Source organism: Seriola aureovittata, chromosome 9 (genome assembly GCF_021018895.1).
Source record: "Seriola aureovittata isolate HTS-2021-v1 ecotype China chromosome 9, ASM2101889v1, whole genome shotgun sequence".
Lineage (NCBI taxonomy): Eukaryota > Metazoa > Chordata > Actinopteri > Carangiformes > Carangidae > Seriola > Seriola aureovittata.
The window spans coordinates 18,881,091-18,898,187 of NC_079372.1; the positions used below are offsets into that span (position 1 = coordinate 18,881,091).

General features: G+C 36.3%; 1 protein-coding gene across 7 annotated transcripts in view; it reads right to left on the reverse strand.

Moving 5' to 3' along the window:
- The window catches only part of LOC130174893 (potassium voltage-gated channel subfamily KQT member 2-like), a 49,228-nt gene that overhangs the window by 8,599 nt on the left and 23,532 nt on the right, over nucleotides 1-17,097 (reverse strand). For 4 of the 7 annotated variants that reach the window (XM_056385134.1, XM_056385135.1, XM_056385131.1 and 1 more), the window contains exons 2-10: nucleotides 7,604-7,694; nucleotides 7,389-7,515; nucleotides 6,853-7,028; nucleotides 5,413-5,538; nucleotides 5,199-5,309; nucleotides 3,341-3,436; nucleotides 3,123-3,217; nucleotides 2,426-2,485; nucleotides 1,270-1,299 (exon numbers count right to left, since the gene is read on the reverse strand). In XM_056385134.1, the coding sequence (XP_056241109.1) occupies nucleotides 1,270-1,299; nucleotides 2,426-2,485; nucleotides 3,123-3,217; nucleotides 3,341-3,436; nucleotides 5,199-5,309; nucleotides 5,413-5,538; nucleotides 6,853-7,028; nucleotides 7,389-7,515; nucleotides 7,604-7,694 (912 nt within the window). Of the gene's footprint in view, nucleotides 1-456; nucleotides 511-1,269; nucleotides 1,300-2,425; nucleotides 2,486-3,122; nucleotides 3,218-3,340; nucleotides 3,437-5,198; nucleotides 5,310-5,412; nucleotides 5,539-6,852; nucleotides 7,029-7,388; nucleotides 7,516-7,603; nucleotides 7,695-17,097 lie in introns of all 7 variants that reach the window. The other 3 variants (XM_056385133.1, XM_056385129.1, XM_056385130.1) reach the window with 1 other exon arrangement.

Here is a 17,097-nt window from a genome sequence, read left to right on the forward strand (position 1 = left end):
ATCAAAGGAAACGCATTGCTACGTACTCAGCGATATGCACCTTGCCTGCTGAACAGAAGTTTATAAATGCTGATTAAGCAAAAAAAGGCAGCAAGCAAATCAACTGCATAAAGACATTACTAAACAGAAACCATAAATCAACTGTGACAGGACGGTAAACAAACATGTAAATCCGCCTTTATTCTGACAAAAAGGTAAAAGATGTGGGCAGATTAGCTCTTGTGTTTATTTTAAGCATAAAACTTTTCATGTACACATCATTGACAGAGCTGTGCTACCCTATAAAAAGTAAACTAGTCAGATTTTATCGTTCACAGAGTGACATATTATCTAAAAATGTCCTTATTCTGTGATTTCCTCTACCTTTACTGTACTTCTGAAGAGGAACAGAGGTAGGAATGGATGGGGACACACAGACTTGCAGTGCAGTTGTTAGTATCTGTGCAGCAACTATACCTAATAGTTCTCGGACAGCACCCGCAAAGTCTGTCTTTGTGTGCATTTTCATTACTGGAGTGGTGGGCAGTAGAGGAGACACAAAAAGATAAAATAGCAGTGGATACAGTCACAAAAACAGCAGTGTGTGCCATACTGTGATGCAGGTAACACTTTATTCTAACTAAATTTTATAATTCATTTGCAGCCTGTGTGTCAGTCATATTGTAGATGAACATTTAGAAATAGTTAAATGTCTTTGCCGTTCGTGTGAAGGAATGAATGTAAATGCCTTTTTGTATCTTTCTAATGATTTTATGGCTGATTTACAGCTGATTCATATGATACTTAAACACAAAATGTGCAAATGGCTTACAAAGGACTAAGTCATGATAAAGTGTTACTACATTGTCAATAATTACACTTGTTTCTTTCGTCAAAAACAGTGTGATATAAGTCAAGCAAGGCTCTTAAAGTGTTCAAAATCAACTTTTTTCCTGAGGTGATGCTGAAAGCTAGAGTATCAAAGACCAGCTTATTGGTGAATCTTTAATAAAGCCGCCAGGAGTGAGGCCAAAGTGAGCTGATCTTTGAGCACCATGTGAGCAAATGCAGCATGACCGTTCTTGAAGGAGGCACTTAACACGCAGCCACTTCCATGTCTGACTCACATCAGGACTTACAGTAACCCCCAACACACAAACACGCGCTCACGCACAAATATAGGGTACACACACACTCCCCCAAGAAGAGTGCCTTAGCAGCAGCTAAGAGCAGAATTGAAGAGAAGCCAAAGGGAGGTGAAGAGAGATAAAAACCAATCACATTACAGACCTGGGAGAGGTTTCTGTCTGAGACTCCTTCCTGTGAGGAGAGAGGACACACACGGTTACACACAGTGCAGATCAGTCATGTATTATACTGTATTTTATAATCGACACTGCTCCATGTTTTTTAGGGTTAAGCTGGATTAGCATTGAGGATCACTTTTCAAGCGAGAGAGAAAACAGTATTAAGTCACTGGAGTCACAAACCTGCAGAGACTTAAATTTTGGCCACTTGGGGGCAGTGGAAACAAGCTGTGAGCATTACACCTTTTATGTTGAAATGGTGGAATCTCTCAGCAAACAGTTGCCTACTTGCACATTCAGCAGATACTGAGCAACATAAGCATTCATTTGAGATTGAGTTTGTGTCCATGTGATGAATGCAAGTCCAATATTCACTCTCATTTGTTTCCCAAATACCTGGCTCTTTGGCAGGTAAATGCGTCCACTGTGTTCACCAGCCAGGAGCTAGCTTTGTCTGTCTGATGTTTGGTGCTGAACAGGTCGTGTATGTTCATCATTACCTTTATGTATAAACAGCCATCTGCTGCGTTCAAACGTGGTACTAAGAGAGCTGTGAGAGTGTGTGTCGGAAAACGGAAACGATGGAGGAAGCTGTAAGGCTCTGTGAAGCTGAGGGGAAGTGGAGAATCAGGTGATGATTCTCGATTTCACTATAACCTACAGAGTTGAAAAATATTGATTAAAGTCACTTTAAAGCTGCATAAATCAATTATGCAATTAAGGTTTTGTGGCCTCTTGACCAACACTTAACAAGAGTCAGATATCTGGCAACATGGCGTCTGTTTTGGTTTTGGTTCATCACCAATTCTCGTGAAGTTAAATTGGATCTTCAGCCTTATTACGTTGTCCGCCAGTGTCATGGTCGCAGGTTGTGTTTTGATTGGTTGCCTGCTGCTTGTTGAGTGATAACGTTCTCTGGGGTTGTTACTTCAACTGAAACCTTTCACATTACACAAAGTTGTTCGAGCCTTGTTAATGTAATAATATTGATTAGTGCAGCTTTATGGATGGCAAATTCTTTCTTTCTTTTTTTCTTGCTTCACTGTTTAATCACTATTATCATCTCACTTATACACATTATCAGCATCCTGATATCAATATTGTCATGAGGTCATGCTTGCTGACTGTCACGTTGATACCTGAATGACTTGCCCTTCAGATTCCTCAGCAGGTCCAGCTGATTCAGGGGTGGAATAAGCCTGAGAAAAGACAGAAGAGCATTTTGTCATTCTGTTGAGACCTTTTCACCAACTCATCGTTAAAAGGTTAAAACTTGCCGTTGGGCACTTTAAGGCTAATTCCATTTTGTTTGGCATTTTTCTGTTGTGCTGGTTATCACCCTTTCACCTCAAATTACGACTGGAATGAAACCAAACATGAAGTCGTTTCCAAATGGAACCGACAAGCAGCAAACTTCTACTTCTAGACATATAAGGTCAGAAATCTGCACCGATATTTGCTGATTCATACAGCTGCACGGCAAAATAAGTGGTTAATTTTACAAAGTAGCCACTGGCAGTGTTTGTCTTTTGAAAAGCATTTCAAAGGGGCTTTGGTGCCACTGCCAAGACTCCAGCCTCATCCGCTGTAAAATTACCCTTATTGAGGCAGAAAGTGAAAAGCTACATCAGTGTGTGATTCTTCACAACAGACAGCAGCAATCCGATTCAACAGAAGAGTTTTGAATACAATGAGCGGAGGATTTTCTGGAGGTTCACTTGTCCCCTGGGATTCCCGGTTTTAAGAAACATGGCAGAATGTGATACGGGTAAACAGTTGTATTTATTGGAAATGCTGAATAATGTACAGCATTATTCTGCCAGCTGTATCACTTACCTGTACATTGGGATAGCTACAGTCTGCTCATAAAAATCCCAAGTGCACAGCAGATCTGTACGGGAAAGGTTGGTAGCATAAAACCTCCAAGCAGCCTGGATGGAGAAATACAAAAGTCCCTTTATCTTTTTTCTCAGCAGAGCAAAACAGAGATTATCTCTTATAAGAAAAAAATGGCTCATGGTGATGTTATCATACAGTTTATCCTACACATATACCTGGATGAGGCCTGCTGCAGGGTTGCGTCTCTTCTCAAAATGTTTTTGCCTGTGTTGCTCCTGGACTTTGAGGGCAAAGCCAGAACCCAGGATGCCCTACACAGAGTTAGAGTGAGTAAACAGCATGAAATTATCAGTGACCTTTATTGACCTCTACTGGCCAGAAGTTAGAATTGCAACAACAGCAAGCTGTCTCCTCCTGCACCTTGTAAAGTTCAGTGAACCCATCCAAGAAAAAACGTCCAGTGAAGTGGCGATATCACAGATTTTCACATGTCTGCAAAACCTCCAGGTAATAGAAATGTGACAGAATGCTGATTTCCTCCAAAGCCATCAGGTGTTAATGGGGCAAAACATTGTGACTGTTTCCTGTTAGCTGAGAGCTGATACAGCAATCCACAGTTTTTTTTTTTTGTTTTTTTTTTATGTGTGTGATAGACTAAACAGGTCTAAGCTGCTAACTCAAAACTTACTGCTGAGTCTGACATCTTCAGATATATCAGCTGAAACGCCGAACATTTAACAGCAACGGACATTACATCAAGGACTGGAGTCACAGCATCATAAGATGAAAGAATGTAAACAGATGAAGAGCAGAATCTTTGTGGACTCAGAGGAAGCTTTTAGCACACAGCGCCACAGAGGACAGATGTAATGTAACAGAATGGCTCATTTAGAGTGCTTTCTTTTCTGAGTGACTAGAGTAGGATCATAAAAGACTGAAAATTATGAGGTGGCTGATATACTAAGCTGTATAAAAGTTCTGCACATCCTTTTCCAATACATTTTTTTTTTTTGTCACAGCAGATATTTCATTGCAGGAAAAGTACAGGTGTAATTGATAACATTAACAATGGTGCTCACTGAGAAAATTAAATTTAACTGAGCCATGATCGTTAATGTTATTAGTTCAACCTGTGCTTTCCCTGCTGTGATTCAAAACTCAAATAGTTTGCCTGTTCTTGCTCTATATCTTTACTCAGCACTCGTCCTTTATAAAAAATCTAATGTGCTGTGTGGCATGTTCCTGTGTACCTGCCCTTTGTTAATCGTTTGAGGAAGCTCCCAAATCAATCAATGACCTCTTCCTGTCCGACCAGTGGCACCTGATGAACCTAAAAAAGACCACTCCTTCACCTCCTCACTCTCTCTCAGGCAGCAGCCTCTACAGCAGCATCAGCTTCCTTTACTTCCACTTGGAAGTTTCTGTTCACTTGGCAAATGTGAGAGCCAATATTACCTCTTCTTTTAGCTTTGTTTTTGTCTCCAGAAACTCCTGGTGGAAATGTCTCTTTCCCTACAAAAGACACCACTATTTCCCGCCAGCTGGTTGTTTAATTTTGTCAATTGGTGGGCTGGAAATGTGGTGGATAAGAGCTGTGAGACTGAACTGGAACAGGAAAGTTGTGGGCCAGTAAAACCAAAACAATAAGCTGAAAGATGCTACAATGCTTCATAAAACTAAAGGGAACTGTAGAGTGAAGATCACCTGTCACTATGAGCAACACATTTCATATAACACAGTTTGATTTGATCCATTGTTAACATAAAAATACTGATTAGTGCAGCTTTAAAAACATAATTTGCTATGCATTAATATAAAGTAGCATGTGACATGTTAAATGTCCTTGTTTGGAATACACAAAAGGAAAAGCTAGCAGTTAGCGTAAGAGGTGGTCAACGGAACAAAGAGCAACATCCATAGAAATCCAGTATAGAACTGGACACCAGGAGGTGCAGAGCAGGGACACGGCACCAATAAGCACTCCACACCATGATGGATAGGGACTAAAATAAACACAAATAAGGCTCTGGAAATCAGCACTTCAAATGTACTCTAATGAGCCCTGATACTCACAGCAGGAAGTGCAAAGAAGGCCACCCCGATCATGCTGAATGTGGCTGCCAGCAAGCGTCCATACCAGGTCTTAGGAACCTTATCACCATAGCCAATGGTAGTGAGAGTGATCTAGCGAAAAGATGATACAAATCAGTATCGTGACATCCCACAATGCAATGGTTTTTAGTACTTCTAAAAACTGTAAAGTGGTTACTGTAGACATTAGTCTTACCAGTCCCCACCAAAGAGCGTCAGCATAGGTCTCAAACTCGTCATTTAACTCCTTCTCCACAGAGTAGACCAGGAAGGAAGCCAGGATCAGGCACAGGAAGCCAATGTACCACGCTGTGATGAGCTCCTACAGAGAAAACCAACACAATAAGCATCAGGGAATGGAAAGTAATAAAGTGTCATCTGCAGTGCCTCGCAGAGTTCTGATGTAACCCCTGTGAATTGATTAAAATTGTAATTCTGTAATAATATTGAATGTGACTGTGTGAGTCACGCTCCCTCTGTGGCAAACCAAGTATTTTCATAAACGTCTTTATTTCCCTCAGCTTCACACATGCTACACACACATGCTACACACACACACACACACACACACACACACACACACACACACACACACACACACACACACACACACACACACACACACACACACACGTCCTCTCTCCTTCTCACCACATCACGCACAAGGATACAGACACGCACACACACAGCTCTGGAAAATTTCCACAGCTTATTAGTGCAAGCAAATATTTCTATTTCCAAGCTCATTAGAATAAAACTCAGAAATATGTTTCCTCACTGCGACAGAGGCACCACTAAAAATAGTGAGCCACAGTGGAAAACAAAGAGTTACCAGTACCTGTTATACCTGATCATTTTGTTGCCAAATAAATTCAATTCTTCATGTGGACAAAGGCAAAACGTATCTAACCTTTGATAGTATGATCCCAGGGAAAGAGGACGCTGCTAAGGGAAGTAACAGGTGATGACATAATGCAAGCTTGAAGAAGCAAAAATGCAACAACCATCATTTTTTTTCATATATTTGTTTCATGTATTCACACAGAAAATGTACACATTTTGTTTTTTGTTGTTGTTTTTGTTGTTGGCATGCCCATATATAGCCATGTCCTGGGTGATGTGGCAGTATTCAGGCTGCTATAGCATGTTTATGAAGGTTGATGTCACTGTTCGCAGAATCTACTCAGACCTGGAAAGAGTATTTTGGCCTCCTCCACATGTTTTCCTGTTAAAAACTGGTTTTAAAAAAAAAACTTAGTAAGGAAGTAAGGAAAGGTTAGCTTTGATCATGTAACTGTCCGTAACCTTAACCAATCAGTCAGCGTATCAGAAGACAGGCTCAGAGGCTCTCTCTCTTCTGATTGGCTCACCGACCTGTTGTTGCTACAGAGATGTAAAACTACATTGAGATGGTTTATGGTACTTGAAACCACAAATATATCTTCTTATGGATATTTAAACTACAAACAAAACACAGGAGAAGTGTAAAATATGGGACCTTTAATCAAAAACCTTCCCAGTGAATGTAAGCGGACATCAGCCGTGGTTTTAGACACCACACATTTCAGTAAAGGAGCAGTCAACCCCTGGAGAACCTCCAGAGAATAAGAAACAAAGGAGATGATGTGAGGATCACCTTGCTGTGGGCATAAACTACAGATCCGAGCAGCTTCCAGGTGCCTCCACGCCGGTCCATACGCAGCATGCGCAGGATCTGCAGGAATCTCAAACTCCTGATGGCCGAGGTGGCAAAAACATTGCCCTGAGATCCTGCTGCCAGTACAGATACTGAGGCGATCAGTACCATGATGTCTGGAGAGAGAAGCAACACACAGTCAGAGATAGTACATCCTTGATTGAGTCAGACTGAATTACCAACAGTTCGCTGTGTGCAATGAGGATCATATTTCTTTTCATTTGAAGGTTGCCCCAAGTACTTCGTATTAGAAGTGTTACATCTTCAGTGAGGTTTCTATGGTTACACCTCGTCTCCAGCATAACCTCAAGCAAAAAAAAAAAATGCTGAAAATCACATGAAATCATAACAAAGATGGTTAACATATTCCCAGCATGTGAAAATGGAAGGAATGGAAAAACACGTTAATGTGTCTTGTGTTTTGTTGCTCTGAGTAAACAATGTGAAAGAAATGATAGCCGGCCATGTTTTCTCACCTATGACACAAAAAGGCTTTCTGGCAAATTTCAGCCTCCCTCTCCATCCTCTGTATCGACAGCAGCAGCCAGCAGCCCATATCCTGACAATGTACTCCACTCCAAACACCACGATGGTCACAATTTCCTGAGGAACGAAGCAAAACAGCGGAGTTAACCTTGTGAACATGAATGTATATGCAGGAGAGTGTTACAGTAAATGAAATGATACCCACCAGAATGTACAAGGCACTCTCTGAGCTATTCTTGAACTCTTTGATGGTGGCAAACACCGAGAGTATGAGACAAGAGAAGACCAAGAGGAATCTGGAAGAGAGGTGACAGCGTGCAAAAGAGGTTATTGCTTTTTCTTTTTAACACGTGTCACTTGATAAATCCTGTTTTGAGACAGAAAGTACGGTTTATACAAAGAAACAGCTGTGTTGATTCATGTTTTGGGGAAGCTGAACTACAGCGAAGCCATCCAAGAGAGAAATCTAGTTTGGTTAACTACAGCAACTTAGAAAAAGTACATCAGTTCAAATCACATGTGATATGAAATCATAACAAAACTAAAAAGACACATGCTGGCAAAAAATGCATCTCAATTGAATTTATGGCAAAAAGTAATCATTTGTTCACAGGTCATACATCAACCAAAAAAAAAATACTATTCATGGGAAAGTGCTGCAATGTCAGCTGTGGTTTAGCCAACAATAACTGTATGGTCATGGGGATTCTTCCTCAGGCTGAGATTCAGGACATTTATCCATGATGATGTCGCTGTTTGAGCACAGAGTTCGAGCACCTGTCCTAAGCTTTTGCACCTGCACTACACAAAGATCAAGTGTGTGGCGGCAGCTGACTGACTGACAAATGCATGTCGTCACAGTGATCACGATGAAAGAGGGGAGTTCAGTTCAGTTACACAAGAGATGCAGTGGTAAAATAAAAAATAAATTATTAAAGAATAACTCCTTTCCTTTTATGGCCCAAAATTATTTGTAGTTTCAGTAGTTAACTAGACAAACTAAACTTTAACTACTGGAAAACAACAATGCTGTAGAGGCGCTGTGATGCCAGTGGGATGTTTCTGAGTGGCTGGGTTTATTTGCTTATCGATTAAGCCATAAAATCCAAATGTTGTGCATTTGATGTGTTAAGCAGGTGATAAACACCATGAGTGTTATAGATCAAGATACCTTTAAAGTAAAATTACAGATTGTCATGTCTGTATGAAAAATCATCTTAAATGGTCAGTTGAGCCCCCGCCCAAAAACACTTAAAAAATGAACATGTAACAGCATCATGTCGTTCAGAAACAATACTCATCTTGACAAACCACAGAGCCACATGAACAGTGATCATCAGGACAATTTGTTAAGTTTAAGTGGCTACAGCTGGGGACTGAATGAGCGATTACAGATGCAGACCCTGGGTGGTGCCTTCATCAGTGGAAACGAGCCAAACTGCATCAACAGCAGCAGCTCAGTTAGAAAGAGGAAATGAGCGGATTAGTGAGTAAATAACAAGGAAAGTTCAGGAGAGGAACTGAAGGGAGGCAAGCAGATGAAGTAAGGTAAGGTGAAGGGTCATTTGAACACTGAGTTACCCTTCCTCAGAATGTGTATTTACTGGCTGTGTCAGTCAGAAGCTCCTCACAAGAAAGACTGAAACTTCTCAACCTCCTCCTTACAGTCCAAGTCACATTATCTGCCTTCCACAGAAGTCATAAGAGGTGTTTATTATATTATCTTATTTCAACCATTCAAAATCAATTCTGCAGCCACACATCTCCGGAGGAGACCATCAGCTTTATTGGATGGAGGATAACATATGATTTGAGGAGGAAGAGGCGCAGCGGGGCCTGACCTCAGGGACGTTCTTTGAAAAAGATCTGCTGGAGGGGATCCAAAGCAGAGCTAATGGAGATGGCCTGATGAAACCCAATACTGGGACGATGCAGGATTTTAAAAGACACAGGCGCAACCGACATTAATCTTAGTAGAGATACAGTGAAATGACATCAAGTATCTCCTGAACACAAGATCAGGTGTTACACTTTAAAGCTCAGACTACACTAGTAAGGTCATTTACTGTACCAATAAACAGTATGATATGCAATTATCGTTTCTGCTATGTAAGAGTGAGCTAATCAGTAGATACTTATTTTCAATTAAGCAAAACTTTTATATGAAATATTACATCAACACACACATACAGCATGGCCAGCTCATGACCTATTGGCAAACTGGATATCCATATGTAAATGATTATACAGAGTCATGTTTCTGCCCACCTAAAGTAAACAAAGTCTTCATTTACCCAGAATTCATTGTAACACAGTCCGGCTTAAAATAATAAAGAACTAAACTACTTTGTCCAAGAGAGGAATTCAGATGCCCATCTGAAGTCTGACTATTTTTTATATCTAAGCCACAGTCAAAGTCTATCTTAGTGAAACCAGCCCCAGGATTTAATTTTGTACATGAACATGTCACTGTCAGCGTATTCAAACTCTTTAGCAAAAGCCTGATTGTAAGGTTGACTCTACTAACACAAAACACCCTCCTCAGAAGTTAAGAACACTGATTGGCCTTGATGTGTATATTAATATGTTTTTGTTCTGATAATGATCTGTTAAGCAGTTCAGAAGCAAAAAGCAAAAGCTTAGCTCACAAAATAAAATACAAATGCAACAAGATAAATGTGTCCACCTCTGAACCTTCCCTTAGAGAAAGCTTTTAAAGTAAATGCAGAGGGAATTTTCACATGATTCACCCTGATGTCTAAGCTTTTACTCTCCATTATGGTCAATCAAGCCTTCATCAATCCTACCTTGATTCCCTAAGTGGGTTTAGAAACAATAACAATAATAATAATCCTTTTTTCACTATAATTTACTGCAACTTTCTCATTTCCCCTTCTCTGCTGCTGCAGTTTCACTTTGGTCATGTCAAACTCTTGGCAGTGGCCGCTGGCTGTCAGCCAATCAGCATGAAGCGGCAGAGATCGATGGTGTGTGGCAATGGTCAAAAAGACAGTCCATGCACATGCTGATTCTTTATGATATTCTTTATTATTCTTCATCAGAGGCTAAACAAAACCAGACAACAGGAAACAAAATGAGACTCTCGACTGCACTCTACTGTAGCTGCAGCAGTTCTGTACATTTAACTTTTAGGTTAGATTGAGGTCATTCTCTCGCACATCTACGATATATGTGTGTTTTTGGCATCTCATACATCATTAATGACTGCAGCAGTCAAGGCTTGCTTGGTAAAAGTGAGCTCTACATGCACTGAGAAAGCTTTTATTACATTCTGCCTCAAGTCTGCAGCTTGTATAGTTTGGATTATTGAATCCATGTAAGATGTTGAAAAGCTTCTCTGGTAAATAAGAATCGCAGTCAGTATAGATTTTGTCAATTTAAATTAACAACACTGTATTATTGTTAGCAAGGTTTATTTTACTTGTGTTCTAGGTCACTAAATTTTTCAGCCTTTTTTCTGACAGGTGGCCAATATATGCCTGTGATGGCGAAAACACAAATTCCCTCCCTCCTCCTTTTAGCACCCGTGATGCCCTAATAATCACTTCCATCACCTCATCCTGCTAGAGAGAGGGTGCAAATGCCATGTGCACACTTTGTCACTGTTTTACATTTAATTTATATATCCATTACTCGAAAAAAATAAACTTATATCCATGTAGGTGCTGTTTTTTCCACTGCGGTGTAGCCATGAGTCGTATTAAGGTCAGTCAGTCAGAGAGTCAAGTCACTTCACATCTTGTCATTCACAGCACTTTGATCTGTCACATTGATTTGTCATTTCACCATTTGAACACCAACATTTTTTTGTGCAAACTGGAAACGTATCTAAAAATCAGACTTCTTGGTCAGAGTTCACGACTCTATTTTAATCACACTGATAAGGAACAGTTCCTGAACTGTGAGACTCCAGATCATCAGTTCACCCTGCCAAGAAACAGTCCAGGACATAAACCCCTGCGAAACCACTAATTGTCGTTTTTACACTTTGGCTTGTTGACAGATTAAACAAGTAGATGTAAAGTGTTCACTTGTGAGCTTCAGAGTCAAAAGGGGATTTTGTTACCACTCGACAAAGCTGTTTAAATATAGTTACAGTCTTAATGCTGAGCTAAGTAAATCATCTCCAGGTTGTAACTTAATATTTAACACACACTATGCTATACTTTGACATTTTTATGCCTTCCTGTACTTTTTTCATACCTTACTAAACTATGATGTTTTTTTTTATTATTTTTTTTATTTTATGGCTTAATATACTAAGGCATTTTTAGACATTTTTATATCTCACTGCACTATGATGTTTTTCAAATTTTTATGCCTCATTAATATATGATGTTTTGTGACTTACTATACTATGACATTTTTTATTGTTTTTATGCCTTAGTATACTATGATGTTTTTGTGCCTAACTATAATATGTAATTTTTTTTGTCATTTGTATGTCTTACTATAATATATTTTTTATGCCTTACTATGCCATGACGTTTTTTGACATTTTATGCCTTACTATAATATGACATTTTTTATAACTTACATGTCTTACTAAACTACGATGTTTTTATGCCTTACTATGATATGAAATTTTTGGACAATTTCATGCCTTACTTTATTATGACGTTTTTTGATTATTTAATGCCTTACTATACTATGACGTTTCATTTCTTACTAAACTATGACGTTTTTTGAATATTTTATGCCTTACTATACTATGATGTTTGTTGACAATTTTATGCCTTACTATACTATTATGTTTGTTGACAATTTTATGTCATACTATACGATTAAAATTTTTGACATTTTTATGTCATATTACACTATTACGTTTTTTTGTTCATTTTATGCCTAGGTATGATGTTTTTTATGTTACTATACTTTGACGTTTCATGTCTTACTATATTTTGACGTTTTATGCCATACCATCCTGTTAAGTGTTTTGACATTTTATGCCAAACTATATTATGACGTTTATTTCCATACTATACTATGACGTTTCAGGCCTTCCTACAGTTTGACGTTTTATGCCATATTATACAAAGAGGATTTTTGCATTTTTAAGCCACACTATACTATTATATTTTATGAAAATTTAATACCCTACTACACTATGATGTTTTATGAAAATTTTATGCCTTACTATACTATGATTTTTTTATACTTTACTTTACTATGACGTTTTTTTATCTTTTTATGCCATAATATACTAGGTCGATTTTTGACAATTTGATAACATTTTTTGACGATTTTTTGGCTTACTATCTTATGAAGTTTCATTCCTGACTACACTATGAGGTATTTTGACAATTTCATGCCATACTATACAATGAAGTTTTTTTGACATTTTATGCCTTAATATACTATGATGTTTTATGCCTTACTAAACTATGATGTTTTTTGACAATTTTTGTGCCCTACTATACTATGAGATTTTTTGACAATGTAATGTCTCACTATACTTTGATATTTTATACCTTACTATACTATGAAGTTTTCTTGACAATTTTATGAATTACGATACTATGATGTTTTTAGCCGTTTTGTGCCTAAGTATACTATGAAGTTTTTTGACAATTTTATGCCTTACCATATTTAGATTTTTTAAGCCTTACTATACTATGACGTTTTTTTTAACAATTTTAAGCTTTACTATACTATGATGTTTTTTAATATTTTTATGCCATAATATACAACAACGTTTTTTTGACAATTTTATGCCTTACTATACTATGACGTTTTTTTGACAATATTATGCCTTACTATACTATGAAGTTTTTATGCCCTACTATACTATGTCATTTTTGTGACTTTTTATGCCTTACTATCCAATTGCTTTTTATGCCTTTTTAGGCCATACTATACTATAACTTTTTATGCCATGCTATACTATGATGTTTTTATGACTTTTTACGCCTTACTATACTATGACATTTTATGCCTTACTATAGGACGACGTTTTATGCCATGCTATACTATGATGTTTTTATGACTTTTTACGCCTTACTATACTATGACATTTTATGCCTTACTATAGGACGACGTTTTATGCCTTACTATACTGTGACGTTTTTATGACTTTTTATGCCTTACTATACTATGACTTTTAATGCCTTACTATACTATGACATTTTATGCCTTACTATACTATGACGTTTTTATGACTTTTTTGCGCCTTACTATACTCTGACTTTTTATGCCTTTTTAGGCCGTACTATATTATGACTTTTTATGCAATGCTATACTATGATGTTTTTATGACTTTTTATGCCCTACTATAATATGTCGTTTTTGTGACTTTTTATGCCTTACTATACTATGTTGTTTTGATGACTTTTTATGCCTTACTATACTATGATGTGTTTGTAACTTTTTATGCCTTACTATACTATGACGTTTTTATGACTTTTTTTTTGCCTTACTATCCAATTGCTTTTTATGAATTTTTAGGCCTTACTATACTATGACTTTTTATGCCATGCTATACTATGATGTTTTTATGACTTTTTATGCCTTACTATACTATGACATTTTATGCCTTACTATACGACAACGTTTTATGCCTTACTATACTATGACTTTTTATGCCTTACTATACGACAACGTTTTTATGACTTTTTATGCCTTACTATACCATGACATTTTATGCCTTACTATACTACGACATTTTATGCCATGCTATACTATGACGTTTTTATGCCATGCTATACTATAACGTTTTTATGCCATGCTATACTATGACGTTTTTATGACTTTTTATGCCATGCTATACTATGACGTTTTTATGACTTTTTATGCCATGCTATACTATGACGTTTTTATGCCATGCTATACTATGACGTTTTTATGACTTTGTATGCCATGCTATACTATAACGTTTTTATGACTTTTTTTTTACTTAATATACTATGAAATTTTATGCCCTACTATACTATGACGTTTTTATGACTTTTTATGCCTTACTATACTATGACTTTTTATGACTTACTATACTACGATGTTTTATGCCTTACTATACTATGACGTTTTTATGACTTTTTTTTGCCTTACTATACTATGACTTTTTATGCTTTTTTAGGCCATAATATACTATGACATTTTGTTGACAATTTTAAGCCTTATTATACTATGACGTTTGTATGACTTTTTATGCCTTACTATAGTATGACGTTTTTATGAATTTTTATGCTATGACGTTTTTATGACTTTTTATGCCTTACTATACTATGACCTTTTTATGACTTTTTATGCCATGCTATACTATGACGTTTTTATGCCATGCTATACTATGACGTTTTTATTACTTTTTATGCCATGCTATACTATGACGTTTTTATGACTTTTTATGCCTTACTATACTATCACTTTTTTATGACTTTTTATGCCTTACTATACTATGACGTTTTTATGACTTTTTATGCCTTCCTATACTATGGCATTTTTTGCCCTACTATACTATTACTTTTTATGCCTTACTATACTATGACTTCTTATGCCTTACTATAATATTACATTTTATGCCCTACCATACTATGATTTTTTATGCCTTACTATACTATGACGTTTTTATGATTTTTTATGCCTTACTATACTATGACTTTTTATGCCCTACTATACTATGACTTTTAATGCCTTTTATGCCTTGCCATACTATGACTTTTTATGACTTACTATACTACGATGTTTTATGCCTTACTATACTATGACGTTTTTATGACTTTTTTTTGCCTTACTATACTATGACTTTTTATATCTTTTTAGGCCATACTGTACTATAACTTTTTATGCCATGCTATATTATGACGTTTGTATGCCATGCTATAATATGACGTTTTTATAACTTTTTATGACTTACTATACTATGAAGTTTTTACGACTTTTTATCCCTTCCTATACTATGGCAATTTTTGCCCTCCTATACTATTAATTTTTATGCCTTATTATACAATGACGTTTTTATGACTTTTTATGCCTTACTGTACTATGACGTTTTTATGACTTTTTATGCCTCACTATAGTATGACGTTTTTATGACTTTTTATGCCTCACTATAGATGACGTTTTTATGACTTTTTATGCCTTATTATACAATGACGTTTTTATGACTTTTTATGCCTTACTATACTATGACGTTTTGATGACTTTTTATGCCTTACTATACTATGACGTTTTTATGACTTTTTTTTGCCTTACTATACTATGACTTTGTATGACTTACTATACTACGATGTTTTATGCCTTACTATACTATGACGTTTTTATGACTTTTTTTTTACTTAATATACTATGAAATTTTATGCCCTACTATACTATGACGTTTTTATGACTTTTTATGCCTTACTATACTATGACTTTTTATGACTTACTATACTACGATGTTTTATGCCTTACTATACTATGACGTTTTTATGACTTTTTTTTGCCTTACTATACTATGACTTTTTATGCTTTTTTAGGCCATAATATACTATGACATTTTGTTGACAATTTTAAGCCTTATTATACTATGACGTTTGTATGACTTTTTATGCCTTACTATAGTATGACGTTTTTATGATTTTTTATGCCTTATGATACTATGACGTTTTTATGACTTTTTTTTGCCTTACTATACTATGACCTTTTTATGACTTTTTATGCCATGCTATACTATGACGTTTTTATGCCATGCTATACTATGACGTTTTTATGACTTTTTATGCCATGCTATACTATGACTTTTTTATGACTTTTTATGCCTTACTATACTATCACTTTTTTATGACTTTTTATGCCTTACTATACTATGACGTTTTTATGACTTTTTATGCCTTTCTATACTATGGCATTTTTTGCCCTACTATACTATTACTTTTTATGCCTTACTATACTATGACTTCTTATGCCTTACTATAATATTACATTTTATGCCCTACCATACTATGATTTTTTATGCCTTACTATACTATGACGTTTTTATGATTTTTTATGCCTTACTATACTATGACTTTTTATGCCCTACTATACTATGACTTTTAATGCCTTTTATGCCTTGCCATACTATGACTTTTTATGACTTACTATACTACGATGTTTTATGCCTTACTATACTATGACGTTTTTATGACTTTTTTTTGCCTTACTATACTATGACTTTTTATATCTTTTTAGGCCATACTGTACTATAACTTTTTATGCCATGCTATATTATGACGTTTGTATGCCATGCTATAATATGACGTTTTTATAACTTTTTATGACTTACTATACTATGAAGTTTTTACGACTTTTTATCCCTTCCTATACTATGGCAATTTTTGCCCTCCTATACTATTAATTTTTATGCCTTATTATACAATGACGTTTTTATGACTTTTTATGCCTTACTGTACTATGACGTTTTTATGACTTTTTATGCCTCACTACAGTATGACGTTTTTATGACTTTTTATGCCTCACTATAGATGACGTTTTTATGACTTTTTATGCCTTACTATACTATGACCTTTTTATGACTTTTTATGCCTTACTATACTATGACGTTTTGATGACTTTTTATGCCTTACTATACTATGACGTTTTTATGACTTTTTTTTGCCTTACTATACTATGACTTTGTATGACTTACTATACTACGATGTTTTATGCCTTACTATACTATGACGTTTTTATGACTTTTTTTTTGCCTTACTATACTATGACTTT